A 17,564-nucleotide genomic window follows, 5' to 3' on the forward strand; every position below is an offset into this window, starting at 1 on the left:
AATTCAACTACTAACTGCGCAAAAGATGGTAAGCCAAAACCCGAGTTTTTCTTTATTCCAATGGGAGGTGAATGTGTAAAAACATTGCCTGATATCATAGCAAAAAGATTTCAAAGTAAAGAATCGTCGAGCTCTTGTCAACCTGATACATATCCTATAGTTGCTCATAAACCCCCAAAACCTCATCAGAAACCCAATAAATCACAGCGCAAAAGCTGGCAGAAGGTGCCAGTGAATACTGTTGGTAAACAAATCGAAGCAGTCAAAGCTCGGGCTGCAATATGGAAGAAGGATGAGGATATGAAACGTGTATGGCAGTCAGATAACGACAGCAAAGACCCTGGCCTGAACTCCATGAGAGAAGACTTTCACAACAATTTCTCCAATGGAAAACCTGTAAAGAGTATGAGCCTACAACACATCCATCACAAACAAAATGATGATATAGTCTGCAGGGAATTGAAACCTTTAGAATTTATAGTTAAAGAAGTAATAATTGATGATATTTCTTGTGCTAAAACATGTGATCTTAACAATTCATCCAATCTTTCAAATGATAAAAACGATACATCCTCAATGTGCAAAAAAGTCATTATGTCCTCAGTTGATAATAAGACCCTGGAAGAAATGCAAAAAATGAGCGAAGCCAAGAGGAATTGCATCTATGAAGGCAAGAATGTTAACCCAATAAATCTGACAAAAACTCAATCCGATGGAGGTAAACTACGTCCAAGAATGCCAAATGTTAAATTATTATCACAAAATTTTGAAAGGATATCCATCAGGAATGTTCAAGATGAAGGAGCAATATCCGGAGAAGATAACTCAATTGCTCCACTGGGATATGACTCTGGATCATCCACCCCTGCCACATCTTCATCTTGTACCAACTCGCCTAAGCGCCTAACCAATCAACTTGCAAAACGACTGAAAAATAACAATATCCTGCCATCCAAATGCAATTCAGGTATGACATTAGAACATGGTTATATTTGTGCCTCGTTGCTTCAGTTTTGCTGATCAGCCTTGAATTATAATTAAGGCTATATAACTAACACATAAATAAAACACTCAAACATCTGTAGGCCTATAAAAACTTATTATTCCTAACAAAGCTGTTACATTTTACAACTTGATACTTTCTTTTTTATATATTATCGTGTTTGTTTAATCAATTACTGGAACTATTTTATAATTATTGATTTTAAACTGTCTTAACCTAGGTCTGGAGATCTTGTAATTTGTTTTTCTAAATTCTACCATTGCATCAATTTTGTCCTACCATTACACTATTTATATAAATCTTTATTTCAACATGAATTATTACTAATATAGCCCAGAGAAAAAACTGCTATATTAAAAAAATAGCAGTAAATGGACTATACCTTAACACTAAGTTGGTTAAAAGAAATAAAATTTAGTTTAAGGCTGATCACATATATTTGGCAGTTGTTTTTCTTTTATTTATTTTGAAGTTAAAGTTTCATGTAGCATGTCTGATTGTATTTTGGAAACAGAAAATGGATTGTATGTATTATTTTTGTTTAATAGCAATCTCATATTTTTATTTATTTATTTATTTTATGTATTTTGAGTTTTGGTGTTGTATTATTTATTTAGTTGTCCTTAAATTCAGTATTCATACAGGAAAATAACTATATCAATCTTTTGTCAATGAGGGTTATTCTACCAAACAACAATCACAATAATTCAGAAAATAAGAAAAATAATTTTACCTTTTTAACAAAACCATTCATTAAGTAAATCTTTGTTCCACTACAGAAATTACGGTGTATGACTATTAGTACGATTTAAAAAGTATTTGAAAAAAATTTGAAGTTTTGGTCCTTTTTAATGATGCTTTCTTCTTTAAAAACTTCTAAAGGTTAGGAAATGTGCCATTTAAAATTGTAAACAACCCCACCGCAGCAAACCTGCAGACTAAGTGAATTTCCATGAGCCTGATTGGATATTCACTAGAATTTCCTCTTTAAAATGTCAGATTTACTCACTGTTTAAAAAACCATAGGTTTATTATGAAGTTGAACGAGTACTTAGGTTTGCCGCTACAGGGTGTGTAATAAAGTGTGTTTTCATTGAAATATTACTAGCTTAGTATGAAATAAATGAATTTAGAAAATGTGATCAAAATTCAGGGTGTATACCAGCCGGGAAAACCGGGAGAACTGGGAAAAAACCTTGAATTTGAAGGGACCTGGGAAAGTCGGGATTTTTGGAGCGATTCCGGGATTTTTATTTTAGCCCCGTTAGAAGATTGCAATTGTTAAACGCACATTTGCCCCGATCGCAGAAGACTATGATGACGTTTTCTTAACCGCAACAGACAATGATGATGTCCACACGGGCGCCGGAAATGTTCATGATTTTCCCGTGACTGGGGACGACGACAACGGCGTTTCCGTGACCGCGAAAGTCGATGATGACGTCTACACTGCCATCAAATAATTATTTTCTTATTTTCCGGATTTAACAAAACTATTATTAAGATTGTTCTTAGAAAAATCTTCCATAATTTATTTCTATTCTCTGATTATTGTAATGATCCATACCTTTTCCTGAGTATAATTTTTAATTGTTGTATAATTATTTGTGTTATATAATTTTATTTTGTACTGTAACAGTTTACAATAAACAGTTTTTTTTTATTTCTGTGTTGTTTTTTTATTATTACCTTTAGTTATTTTCACTGTTTCTTTTTCACTGTGTGGATTTTTATGTTTAGCACTCCTTAAAGTTAGATTTGTACATCTTTTAATTTAGTTTTTCCTCATTGTGACCTATGTATTTCAAAAATAAAATATTATATTTTGATTTTATAATCAATTATAATTTTATGAAGATGAACGTGACATATTTTTTGCATTACTTTATAAGTGAAGTACAATATAATTTAATGTTGTGTATACAAATTTTCAATCAAAATTAATCTTGTATTTTTAATAGGATCATCGTCTGATATTCGAGCAAAGTAATGAGTGAACCACCTAGAAAGAAAGTATTTGGCCACGTTTTATAAAGAGACCAATATTAAAATCAGTTTTTTCCGTTAAGTTGTTGTGACCATATATCAAATAACAGATTTCCATAACTTATTTGAAAAAATACCAACATATTTATGTACTAAAGATACAAAACTAGTTATTTCATTTGCTTTGTCTGTGTTAATTGATAAAAAATATGAACTCTAAAAGACTCTCCAAAGATTTTTTTTTTTATGTTATCATACATCAATTCGACATACAGTCCTTGATTCGTGTTTTCACGATAAACCTAAACTTTATCTAATGACACCAAATCACTAAAATTCGGTGAAAATTCATCTTCCTACAACAGTCTGTTAAGGAAAATTTAAATTTTATGAGCCTACAGGTTCACTGTATCGTAATAACAATTAATTGAGGAAAATTTTGTAAACTGTATTTACTTTTTTATTTTAATAAATATTGCATTGTGTTCCCTTGTTGTTTTTGTTGTGGTTTTTGTTGATGTTGTTGTTGACTTGTTTGCATGTTGTTTGGTAGTTATTGATGCAGATGGTAGTGGAGGAATCCGAAGAGCTTGCTCACTGAGTGATTTGTCCAACACTCCTTCCAAGTTACGAACAGTACAACCTTCACAATCAGGTATTTTATACACATTGTATTGTGTAAGTAGAGTATGTAAGAAATCAGGTTCGCAAGTATCAAGTATTGCAGTTTTTAGGTCACATTAAGCTGAATATTTAATAAACAAGAAATCTGGTCATCTGTCACAATTTTATTTTCTAAATTAATAACTTTTCATCTTAGACTGTATCCAATCCTAATCCAATATTAACAAACTGATCCTTGACTGTTAATAGATTTGATTTTAGTTGGGGGGAAAACTCTTAACTTGTCAACCACAAGGCCATAAAAAATAACCAAACTAATGTTGCTCAATGTTGCTATGTAACAAAACAATTGTATTCACTTTCCACCTGTAACTTACGTTTATAAGGTTTTATTGTTTAGTTTAATATCTTTGTATGATTCCTAGTGGCAACTGGGAAATCAATTAATGTAAGGAACACAAGAAACTCGTCTAGACATACGGGGGCCAAACCCTCATCCACCATCACAAGAAGTACCTCAGTCGGCACACTCAACCAGGTGAGTGATCCATTGATTAGAAAATTAATTAAAAAGTGTCAAATATCACATCAAAGGATTTTTAAGATAAAACTGTGATGTCTTTTGATCAACCAATGTTGTTATTTTTCTAAAAATAATCTCATTGTCCTTAATTTAATATTTTGTTATAATAATGACAGAATAATACTATGTGTCACTCGATCATCTTTACATTTACAATTTTTAAGCTGCCCCCAAAATTCCCATTTTTGGATTTGGCCAGATAACGCCAGGTGTCATTCGATTACCTGATTACAGATTATCTATCATACATTTACAATTTTGAGCTGCCCCCAAAATATCTCATTTTGGGGTTCTGGGCAAAATTTTGATGCCCACCAAAAATGAATTTTTATGCTGTATAAATTACTGAGGTTAGTTTTCCTGGTGTAACCCATTGAAAAGTTTAGAGGGGCTACCCATATATTTGTATAACTCTGTATATATGGGACGCCTACTTAAGTATCCAAATGTTAGACTTACCATAAGCAGTTTGTGCATTCTTAACCTTCAGTTAGCTTCCATTTTCTTGAACTATGGCCTACTCTTGTTGTTCCAGAGTGACTCGGAGAGTGAGCAGAGTCACAGTCAGAGTGTGAGGCGAGTCATGCGACCGACCATTTCATCACTCAACAAAGCCATCTCTGGTCAGAAGAGCAGCACTCTCAACCGTCGTAGAGGCATGACCTCCTCCTACTCCAGTAGTAAGTAGAATTAAATTCCACTACAATTTTCGGGATCAAATTGGATTCTTTTTTCAAACTGATTTTATTTCTTGGGGAAGAAACATACTCTTCATTTAATCCTCCCGGTTTAAGGCCATCTCATATGGTAACAAAAAGTGTCCATCAAGGTGTCAAGTAGTCGGGAAAATCTGGAATTAGTATTGAATTTCAAAATGGTATTAAAAAGTCGGGATTTAGTCTTTCCCGACAAGAGTATCATTTTGACGCAATCATGGACGACAACGATGTTGTTTCCGTGACCACGGGCCACGACGATGATCTCTTCACGGCTGCGGGAAATTTTCATGTTTTTTTTCTACGATCGAAGACGACGATGATGACATTTCCATGATCTCGGGACACGACGATGATTTCTTCATGGCTGCGGGAAATGTTCATGATTTTACCGCGATCGCGGACGTCGACGATGACGCTTCCGTGACTGCGCGATCTGTGTCCGAGGGAGTCAATGATGATATCTACACGGCCCCAGTAAATGATCATAATTTTACCACGATTGCGGACGACGACGATGACATTTCTGTGACCACGGGACACGACGGATGTTGTCTACACGGCCGCGGGAAATGTTCATGATTTTGCCACGATCGCAGACGACGATGATGACGTTGCCGTGACCGCGGGAAACGACAACAATGTCTAAAGTGCCGCGGAAAAATATTCATGATTTTGCTGCGATTGCAGACGACGATGATTACGTTTTCGAAACCGCAGAAGCTGTGTGTAGCGCGGGATGATGTCTACACGTCTGCTGAAGATTTCATGATTTTAAAAAACCCTAATTTGCTGGCTAGAATTGTTCATTGCTGCATTTTGTTTTTACTTTAAAATCATTATCTTAATAATACTTTATAGGGTGTGTGTAGTACAACCAAATTATTTAGGAAATTTGGTTAAACCTTAAATAAAAATTGTTATTGGTATCAAGAAACGAGAATTGATACATTTTGGTATCGACACTCACTATTTATTGGAAAAAACTAGTCTTGAAAAATCTGGAATTGGAATTAGTCTTGAAAAGTCTGGAATTAGTCTTGAATTGTAAAGTGGAAATAAACTTGATACCCTGGCCATGATTGAAGAGTCCAAATCAATGTAATTTTGATTAAATTGTTTAGAAAATATGCGGGACAGCAATTCTGACTTTAAAGGAGGAACAAAAATGGAAACGGTTTCTTCCCTTGATTTTGGGGGCAGGACAGTAGGTAACCGCATACCAGTACAATAAGTTTAGACTGTAAATAAAATCTGGATGTACTCCTGAGGAGTACATACAATTTTAGTGCAGGACAAATTGTATAAATCAATAAATAATAAAGATACTACTTAAAAGAACCAAACAAGATTTTAAAAACATATTTTTTGTACAATTTTTGTTTTAATAATCTTAGGCTAAGAATTAACAAAGTTGACACATTATCACGTTGTAACACCCATTAGAAATAAAAAAAATTGTTAAGTCACGCCTCTAACATTTTTGAAGGCTATTTGTTTTTCTATTTAACACACAGACATACTTAAATTTAAGATGCAGCATTAACTCTCATGGAAGATTATAATACTAGACTGATTATGCTCGTCTCCCACCTTCATTTATATCCGCATGTCCATTATTGTGTTTCTTCACAGTTTCTGATTTTGTAAGAGTCAGCCATAAATAGGCAAAAAATATTTTGCCAGAATATACACAGATGATTGCTAAAGTTGCGGCAAGACTTGAGAGCGTATTTTCCGGTCTCTGCAAAACCATAATTGTCACTCGCGATCGCGGCAACACCTGTGTGTCTATTTCAGTCTCGGCGATACCTTGATCATCACTCACGGTCATGGCAACACTCATTAGTATATGTTACAATCGTCACTCATAACCGTGGCTACACTGGAAGGTAAATGTTGCGGTCTTCGGCGATACCGTGATCATCACTCACGGTCATGACAACAGTTGTAAGTATATTTTGCGGTTTTGGCGATACCGTAATTTTCACTCGCGATCGCAGCAACACTCGAGTAAATTAGTAAATGTCTGGTCTTGGCAATACCGTGATTGTCACTTGCAACCGCGGCAACACTCGTGAGTATATTTTTCGATCTCGGTGATACCATAATCGCGACTTCAATCTGAACATCTCTTGCTCTAACAGTAATACTGGATAGTGGATAATCTCCAATATCGCTACTTGTGATGTTAAAAGAGAACCAATGAAACGCCGTCAATCAATTCAGGCTTATTTGGCTATTAGTGATCATTCTAGGCTAATCCCTGGTCTATACCAAATTTAAGTCCAATACTCGGTGCCAGGTTGGCTGGACACACTGTTTAATATGTATAAAGTACACTTCTCTCACTTGCTACATTTTTTGTTGTTGTTTTTTTTTCAAAAGAGACCATAAGCTTTAAGCATGGCCTAGTGATAGAGCAATCTAAATACAGATCTTCCAAGTTAGACGAATATTTGAAATCAATCATAAAGATCAGGACAACAAATTTTAAGGCCGATTGAGCTGACCTGGATGTGGTGAATGAAAAAAGTCACTAAATATCTCTGTTCATTTCAGTTTAACACTCATTTTAGCAAAACTGCATTGGTAAGGTTGGTATGAAAAGTACTACTTGAACTACCTGGAATTACTCATGATTTTTTTCTTTTTGGCCTGGTGGACACCCTGTATTGGAAATATTGCTTTTCCAAACATCCAAAAATATACCATTTTAACTAAAAGTGTACAGTACTTGTTTTGTTACAGTGGCCTTAAATAAACCTGACAATGAAGATTCAAGTTCTGAAGAAGGCAAGAACAATTGCCTACCACAGCAAAGGAGTTCAAGCACAGACCGCTCAGGGTAAGCTTTGACGCTTTAGTACCGTACTCTCATTATTAAAAATTTAAATTATTTCTTACTCAATTGTAATGTTAGTTTGTCAGCATGTTGTGTGTCACCATGTAATTTGTTTTACGATTTAAATTTAAAGAGCTCCACCGCATTACACCCTTTATCCAAAACCAATTTGTCAAGTCGCATACTTGACAAAATAGATACAAAATTACTCACACTTGTACACATAGATACATAATTTTCCTATATCTATTTACACCAAAAGTAGTGATGGGTCGGTACCCCTTTTTCAATGTCAGTACCAGTACCGGTTTCTAACCAAATTATTCTCAATTCTCGGTTCCGGTACCATAGGTACCTATTTTTAAATAAGGCTTGGCCTACTTCATTGTTTTATTTTTTAAACAAAATACAGTAGGCCTATCTCTATTTCAATTTTCAAAACTGATTATTTTTCATTAGTGTAGTTTTGTTATATTAAGGGGTTAAGAAAATAAAACTAAGGCCTATTAGTACAAAAAACAATTTATCCACCTAACTCATTTAAATCAAAACAATATATACCATTCCAGAAGTGTTAAATATAAGCCTATTTGTTGAAATTATTCACTGCTAAACCAATAGATTTAACATAGGCTACTAACCTTGGAAAGAAAAGTGGCTCTGGAAATTTGTTAAATTAAGTTAACTGCCTGTTAAGTTCTAGGCGTAACTAAATATTTAGAAGGAAATCATTTTGAGTCATTTTGTACCTATAGCCTGCATTAAGTTGATTTTATATTTAATAACATTTCACTGTTGGTGCTGTTATTGATCATGTTGTATGTTACTTCAAATCATTATTATTGTTGTCCATTCAATGTTTTATTATTGTTATTCATTTCATTGTTTATTATTGTTACTCGTTTCATTTCTATTATTGTTATTTTTTTCCATTGTTTATTATCGTTAGTGCCTAGCACAAAACACAAACAATCACTGTTGTAGCTGTCAAACCATTATAATCTTTGTAAATTGGTGTATTGCCATTGGTAAATAAATAAATGAATTTAAGCCTCCAGTATTAAGGAAAATTTAGAACAAAAGTATTTATGGATTTTGACATTTTGAACAAACATTTTTAGAAAATAGGTCTACATATTCATTTGAGGTTATAACTTAGTTTAACCTGCACGGCTTGATGAAAAAAAAATTAAAGGCTTAGTTTGGTGACTGTAATGGGTTTTTTGTAGGCCTAGTGCCTGTACCAGTATTGTGGGTTTTTAGGTATTTCATTAGGTTAAAAGTCCTTTTAGACCCCCCAGCTCTGGAGATAAGCCAATTAAATAATATGATGCATTTCGAAAATCTGTTGTTTGCTTTATTAATTTTAAAATACTTCCAAACTTGCGAAGTACACCTTGTGGTAGCCCTACATTCCTTAAATAAACTAATCCACTTTCACTTTTTATTTACAGAAAAAAAACAAGTTTAATTATTCACATCAACATATAAATTATTTAAGAAATCCGACAAAAACAAAGGCTCATTCTTCAATTTCATATAAACTTGACAGGCGACAGATGACGTTAAAGTACATTTAAACTTTCTCACCTCGCTCCAGAAAGAGAAAGACAACCAAATTTAGTACCCACCTAACAAAGCATACAAACAATAACAAATAAAAGCCCTTTTTGGTTTGCTGAATGAAGGCTTTGCTGTTTGTCATTTAGCCATGTAGTTTCATCCATCAATAAATAAATTTTACCGTTGAACTTGAAATTTGAAATAGTAGTCTTACGCAACGCGCAGTGTTGCCATTTGTCACGGTGGTTACAGATCGAATGCAATATGATATCATGAATAACCCAACATTTAACCATTGGGCTTAAAAATATGAATTCAGCCACTGACTGGACTGGACTGAGTCAAACAGTTAGAGTGAACTGGATTGAGTTTGAGGTTCGAGTCGTACATTCAGCGCTATTTATGTTGCTTCTGAATTTCCATAGTTCGTGCAAAACAAAGTACAATAAAGATAAAGAACAGCATGAATTAAATAAAATAATCCTGTAACTATTATTAATCTACCTCAGATAAGGAAAGGATGGTATTAAGGTAGTGTAATAATTTTCTTGCGAACAAATAAACCATTTAATTGATCCAGTCTTTATTAAGCTTGCCTTCTGCCTTCTGCTTGAAGATGGTGGAGTACTGTAATTGCAGTCGATGTTTGCACCACTCTATCAGCTGACTATAGTGATGATAAGTTAACCAACTAACACTGAAATAATCATCATATAGCCTATTATTGATAATATTTCATGGTAAATATGACGTTTCAAATAGCCTTAAGTGAAAAATAATCATCATGGTTGACAATTTGATTTTTTTTAATGAGTAAATAATAGTTATTTGTGCAACTAGTGAGAAAAGTGAACAATTGACTCACTCGAGAGAAATCCTTACTCACGAGCCGTAGGCGAGTGAGGAATGGTTTCTCGAGTGAGGCAATTGTACTTTGAACTCGAGTTGCACATTATACTTTTCCTACAGTTACCATAAAACAAATAAATTGGTCTTATGTTTCTTCAAACATAACCTATTTTTACACAGAAGTGAACTTTTAATATAACATTTAATGTGAAGTGTCAAATACAACAGTACAACAGTTGACCAGCTGATTTACAGCCAGTGCTGCCAACGTATTTCGCGTGCACACGACGTTGCCTGCATGTTACGCGCTCACTATTTCGTGCCTTCACGTTGCAAATCTGGAGTGAGACAAAGTAATTAGAGTGAGACAATGTTAACATTGTCTCACTGATGAGCGAATTGGCCACTTTGCTTTCTCAAATCAGTGAGAGAACATGTACATTGTTAGGTAACTGTAGGAAAAAAATATAACCAATTAACTTAGTACCGAAGGTATTGGTACCGACATTTCACCATCGATTCTCGGTCCCGGTACTTTTCCCAAGAACTGGTGGAACCAACATTTGACGTTAAGTACCGTCCCATCACTAACCAAAAGCAATATCAGATATTGTATTGAATTGCTGTATTAGTTAAAAAAACCTGATTTTTGTGACTAGTCGTTGTCTTGTCAAACCAAAAAGTTCATGAAAACAGGACAATTTATTAACAATGCCATTCTATTCTTTAATAGCTCGTCAATATACATTTGGACCTTAGTTAATTTTCACATCCGCAGCCAATGTCTTGAGTGGGTGAAATTCACTTCAACGTTTCACTATGCAAAGCGACAACCTCGGTTTTCTGGTTACTGAAGATGCTACTTTCCAGCACAAGCAAAATCTCTGGCAGTGTAATTTTATCTGTCGCTCCGGTTGCCATAAAAAAATTGATATATTTAAAAATTATTTTGACTAGCAGACCTGAACCTAACTTGACTGAACCTAAGGGTTACTGATAGATAGTTCTAGTGTTATAAACAACACCACATGTTTACAGGACAGCGATGAGTCGTCGTGTTGCGCCTGCTTCTGGCCTAGGAAGGAGTGGATCTGAAAGAGACCTTGCTCACTCACAACGTCTAGCCTCCCGCACACTCAACAAGCCAGTCCGTAGTGCATCAGGCATGGTGCGATCCACATCCAACCTAGAAGATGCCTCCTCCAAGGCAGCTTATAATGTTGATTTTGATAACACACCAGGTAAAAAGTACACTTCTTACGTCACTTCCTTTAAAAAAGTAGGCCTACTTTATTAGCATTCAACCGGTCGTAGTAAGGTCCATGTGACGTAAAATTCTAGGGGGGGGGGGTACACTAGTTTTCACAAAGTCAGGCTAGGCCTACCCCTAGAACCAGCCACACTCAAATTTCTTCCTCCAAGTGCTCAAAAAGAGCCGAGAAAAATCCAGGGATCGATACAAAGTTGTTCACAGTTTAGGCTGATCAATTTATTAAATTCAATTGAAGACAATGATAGACAATAATGACGTCTTCACGGCTGTGAGAAATGTTCATGATTTTGCCGAGATTGCGGACAATGACGATAACCGGCACCCGTTTTTTCATTTTGCTTAGCACAAAAACATGACAATCACAGTTTCACGTTTGAAGGTCGACAACAAACTGACACCATGTCAAAGTCACGTGACGTGCTTTACAGTTGCCTCGATTTATGCGCCAGGGTGTAGCTCAATGGGGCTGTCGGATTACTAGGTAAAAAGTAAGGTCCAATACTTTTTTAACAGACTTTGTATGTCCTGTAGCAAGTTAATGAATAAATAATGAATAAAGGTACCTTGTCCATCTTTAGCCTTTTTGAGTAGTCCATCGATTACTAGTCTTAATCCGTAAACAGATTGAAGAGAGTACCAATATAAACTTTCTTAAATTTTATGTAAGATTTAATAATGAATGGTTTTACCCAAAACTAATGGTAATCCATTCAAAATTCAAAAAAGCTTAAAACTGACAAGATACGATAACTTTATATTATGCAGTTTGTCTTAATCAGTTGCAATGTCATTTGTTTACAGTGCCACAACTGTTAGACAACATGAAGGAGCTTCTAGACAATCAACAATCAATGATCTTGGAGTTCATGAACCAAATGCAACGACGGCTAGCTGATGAAACAGTAGACATGTCTGAACGGAGCATTTGGAAAAACAGCTTCCAGGAAGCTATTCAGGAGTACATAAAATCTCTAAGCAAAGCTGCGATGACGAATAAGATACAAGAGGCACTGGACTCTCTCCCAAGCGACTCAGCGAGTAACAGTGAAGTGGTGTCCATGGTGCAACAATGCTCAGACATTCTAATATCTATGGTTCAGCAGAAAATGTCAGAACCAAAAAATTGAATCGTTCCGTCAGAATACTTTCTACGAGTTTGAATGCCAAAACTAGGTTTAATTGTTTATAGAATGTTAGTATCGAGTATTCTAGATGTGATGATTATGTCTGTGGTCCTTGCTTACGATAAGAACTATAGTAAGAACATGCTCATTTTACGATTTGTCGATCGCTTGATAGGTAAATTAGACAACAGTAGAAAATTTAGTGTTTTTAATACGAATGACTGTGTTTATACGTGCAGTTATCACAATTCTAGTTGCATGAAAGAAAAGAATTTTACGTCTTAATAATTAATCGTGGGTATAACTTATTTTGTACTGTTTTAATGTGTAGAAAATAAATGTCTTTATCTTAGGAATTGATTTTCGTATTTATCAGTCTGTAAGACAGATATAGCAAAAGCGGTTACATTTAAAATGTGAATTCCCTTAGCTATTTTAATCTTATGTTTTTTCCAATGTTAATTCATATCAAGTGAATAGCTAGATTGCTAAAAGCATTACAACATAATTATTGTTATTTAATTTTAAGTAGTTGAATTTACTAATTTGAGCATGTTAATGTTACTTCTTAAATGATTTTTTTTTTTCAAAGTTAGACATGTTTATGATGATTTAATGATTTAATCTTTAAAGTTTCAATAAATAATGGGAAATACCTATTTATGATTCATGATTTGCTGTCGATTATTTCAAAAGAGCCATTCAGACAATTCATTTAAGATAGAATTAAGTTCTACTAAATATAAATTCCAAAAGCTATTTCAAACTTTAATTATCACAATGTTTAAAATTTTATTTAAAACTTGGATCAGGTCTCAAATCATGTCAAACCTATATAGCCCAGGAATTTTAGACAAAATAATCCCCTCAAATAGAACCAATTAATAACTAGCTGATTTTTGGTGTGCTTTTAGTATGTTATTAGGTAAGTATTTCCTGAAAGTTCCCCTCACTTCCTCCGCTTGTTTCCCCCGGTACAGGGCTAGAAAGGGTCTAAGTGATGTAAAAACACAAAAATCTTTATTGATTGACACCAATGTCACCGATTTTAGTGGTTTTAGTCTGGTTTTAGTTTTATTTTATTCTGGGCAGTCAAAAACATCTCCAACTTCTTAAGAGAAGGAGACTCTACTATATCAAGAGTACTGAAAATCTCAGCAAAAACACTTAAAAACCTAAAATTTACTATAAAAATAAAAAATATATAAAATAAAACCGCCTTTAAGTTCTATGAAATATAGTTGTGGTAATAATTTAGTATGACCACTTTCATTCTGAATGATTTAAGACTAAAACCACTAAAATTTGTGACATTGGTGTCAATCAATAAAGATTTTTGTATTATTACATCACTTAGACCATATCTAAACCTGTACCGGGTGAAGCAAGCGTAGGAAGTGAGGGGAACTTTCAGGAAATACTTACCTAATTAACATACTATCACCACACAAAAAATCAGCTAGTTATTAATTTGTTATATTTTTACCTAAAGTGCCTGGGCTAATAAGGAGACGAAGGAAAGAATAGGCAGGCTGACCTTAACAATTGTAGGTATCTTCACTACAGTCACCTAAAAGAAAACACAAAGGAAACACTGAATATTTCGAGGCCACTGAGAGTCATATTAGATTCTTCCAAATCAAATCAAATAAGTTTTATTCCCATTCCACAATAAGTATACACACAAAATAACTATTAAAAAAAAAAAATTAAATACAAAGATAGTAGTCTAGAAGCATTCCAGAATCTAATGTTGAGAAAGGAGCCAGTGGGTTCGAAATATTCAGTGATTCCTTTGTGTTTTCTTTTGTGTTATTGTAGTGAAATGGGATGCCTAAAATGTTTAAGGTAAGCCTGCCTATCCTGTCCTTTGTCTCCTTAATTCTCAGGGAATAAGCCTTTTCCAATATTAGTGGTTTGCTAGGATTTACTTTTGTCAGAGTTTAAGTTTTGGTTTAGAAAGATTAGTACAGTAACACTAACCCAGAACATGTAGAACCTAGTTCCTCAATTAAACATTTCAAATTGTCCTGAATGGCTCATTTTCTTGTTTAAATCAAAAATAGTTAAGACAAATTTAATTACTATCCTGATGTTGACTTGTGAATGTTTAACGTTGGTTTAAAAAACTATTCTACGAATGTAATTTGTTTACTAAATTATTCCATTATGCTAATTTTAATTTGTTATTATGTGATTATTGTTGATCAATTGTAATTCGGTATTTTATGTAAAAATTATGTTAATTGTTACGAGTCAGTTGTGAAGTTTTCAATGTATGACAGAATAAAATTGCGTCTTTCCTATTGTTATTTAGTGAACTCGTCATTGAGTCTGTGAATATCAGCAACAAAAGACATAATAGTATTATCAGTGTACAATGCCTGTTCCTACGTTTAAACTTTCAACTTTTAATTATCACAACTTCTAGATTTATAGTTGTCTTGTATTACTGTCCAGAGCGCTAATTGTACTTATTGGCCTTAAAACAATTATTGTTAGTTAAGTTAATATTTATTTCTTTGTGTTAATAACATAATTTTAAGGTTAAACTCTGTGATTTGAGGGCGGTTTTCCATAGTCCTCTGTAGCCATTTTGTATTATACTAGTATTATTAACAGAAACTTGTCCTAGTGATTTCTCTGTGTGGGCCTTTAAAAACAACAAAAACAAGGCAGGAGTAGAGACTTATGAATCAGTATAGTAGAAATAGAAGATAACAAATAATGATCTCTGCTCCATTTTCATGTACTATGTTTGTATATTAGATTAAAATGAAATAAACCATTTATTTGTTGTTTCTTTACAACATAAAACAGTTTTTATCCTATACAAGTTCAGTTTTCTTTTGTTTGCAGATTAAGTGTGTCAAATCATTTTGAATAACTGCTGTAAACAGTAAATATCATTTTCATAAACTGTCCTGCTAATGTAAAAACATTCATTAATCCTTTAGATTTTTTATGGTTATCCTAATTTATATGACTTTTGAAGTGTTGAAAATCACAGATTAAGTATGTTTTAAAGTAACCTTGTAATTATATTTAATTTAATTCAGTACCAGCGATTTAAACCAGTTAGTGTTATTTTACTCACAAAATATTCAATACTTAAATCACCCATTGTGACAAGTATTTATTTGGTTGTGTTAGATATTTCAAAATCACAGTCGTATTGCGGAAAATAACATTGAATGTAACAACTTTAACTAAATTACTGTCTAAAGATCTTTTTAATACAAAACATATTAATGATAGTTCTTAACGATTAATTTAATAATAATTTATAAATTATTTGTTGAGAATTGAAGAAACGAACTCATGCACATTATGTATATTGCTTGTAAATGTTTTATAAAAATACCAAAATTACAACATTTCTATAAAGTTTTACTATTTGATTTTCCTGTTGTTTCCTGTTCTATAGACTATTGAAATTAAAATACATACTATCTAATTCACGAAAACGGAAGTTCCTTTATTTAAGAAGGTTCCCTAGCTTAACAGATCGATTAATGTTAAAAATAATTAACCATGCCATTAGTTGTTGAAGTTATATTGGGTCCTAGGTCAATGTCTCTCTGTTTCGAATTCACTTACAGTTAACATTAATAACAATTTTTTGTAATTGTTGTTTTTAGGAGTTTCTCAACTAGAAATAATTCCACCTGTGCGTTTTGTTCTGAAAGATTTTACTCGTTTTTCGCGATTCTAGGCAGCTAACTGTACATAACTTAACTGTACAGTAAATCAGTTAGATAATACACACAGTTTTTAGTTAGTAAATTCAAAAATTTTATTAACTAAAGACTGAAAGAGATTGAATAGTGTTAACATTAAATTTAGATAATAATTAAAAGTGTTTTAGAGTAATGCTAGAACACAAACATAAGCTTTTTCCTTTTAGCGAATTTCCCATTAAGGGAATGAGTTATTACCGTAGGTAAGATCTGAACCCGGGAACAATTTACTTTTTCGTTTTGAGGTCCCCTGAGGCCAAAAACACTATCGGTTCAAACTCATATTTATTTATTAAGTATTTATATATATGTCCGTTAGCGCGATAACTCGAGTTGATGAAATTTAGTATTAACGTGTAAACCTACATTCATTCCAACGAGTTTGCGAACCAGCATGATCGGACTAACGGGAACAAGGGTTTATGGGGTTTTCCCATTTTTCATCCCAAAAACATAGAATAATGCAATTTCTTTCCTAACCAATTTGTATCTCAAAAATAAAAATAATTTATTATATTGAAACGTTATTGTGTGCCTGACGGTTACGGAAGAAATAAAAAAAAAATTACATTTAAAATTAGCATGTTATTCTTATGGAGAGTAAATAAACTGTTGTAGCTTGCTTGTCTATGTACATATTTTAGTGGAATTTGGAATTTTTTTACTTCATTCTAAGCTATCAATATTTAAATAACAAACACACCTTATTGTCTTCCCAGTAGCAGCAAACCTAATTACTCATAAACAATTAATGATATTTAAATAGATAAATCTGATCATTTTAAGGGAATAATTTAGTGGAATTCCAGCCAGGTAGATGGAAATTCGCTTAGTCTGCAGGTTTGATGCAGCGGGGGTATTTATTCTTCCAACTAGTATAATGTGCACTCTGTCCATGCCAATATTAAGATTTATTGAAATATTTAGATTTTATATCTGACAATGTCAAATGCATCATCTTCGTAAAAATCTTAAATTCTTGATTTATTTTCAAAATTTAAATTCCTATCTTTTAAATAAATTAAATCATGCTTTACTCATGATTTGTTTATCATAAACAAGGTAACCATCCAATCTTGGTACCATAGTAATAATAATAATGCTTAAATATGTGCTAGTGAGTAGCTAGCACTAAACAGCTATTGAGAACTACCTGTAATGCCTCCTCTTCAAACTTTTCAATACTAACTGTAGTGAAGTTGATTTTGGTAATCTGTTTACACAACCCTAAGTAAAACTTATGCTAAACAAATCCAGG

At 33.3% G+C, this 17,564-nt stretch overlaps 1 protein-coding gene across 4 annotated transcripts in view; it reads left to right on the top strand.

Annotated features, from left to right (window-relative positions):
* Positions 1 to 13,148, top strand: part of LOC128997817 (mitogen-activated protein kinase-binding protein 1) — a 104,089-nt gene extending 90,941 nt beyond the window's left edge. For 3 of the 4 annotated variants that reach the window (XM_054423554.1, XM_054423556.1, XM_054423555.1), the window contains exons 23-28: positions 3,543 to 3,644; positions 4,039 to 4,151; positions 4,732 to 4,876; positions 7,664 to 7,760; positions 11,208 to 11,410; positions 12,244 to 13,147. In XM_054423554.1, the coding sequence (XP_054279529.1) occupies positions 3,543 to 3,644; positions 4,039 to 4,151; positions 4,732 to 4,876; positions 7,664 to 7,760; positions 11,208 to 11,410; positions 12,244 to 12,569 (986 nt within the window). In that variant the 3' untranslated portion in view covers positions 12,570 to 13,147. Of the gene's footprint in view, positions 1 to 3,542; positions 3,645 to 4,038; positions 4,152 to 4,731; positions 4,877 to 7,663; positions 7,761 to 11,207; positions 11,411 to 12,243 lie in introns of all 4 variants that reach the window. The other variant, XM_054423558.1, reaches the window with a different exon arrangement.
* The last annotated feature ends 4,416 nt before the right edge of the window (positions 13,149 to 17,564 follow it).

Source organism: Macrosteles quadrilineatus, unplaced genomic scaffold, assembly GCF_028750875.1.
Source record: "Macrosteles quadrilineatus isolate MER2022 unplaced genomic scaffold, UCM_ALF_1.0 Scaffold_7__1_contigs__length_78375512, whole genome shotgun sequence".
Taxonomy (NCBI): domain Eukaryota; kingdom Metazoa; phylum Arthropoda; class Insecta; order Hemiptera; family Cicadellidae; genus Macrosteles; species Macrosteles quadrilineatus.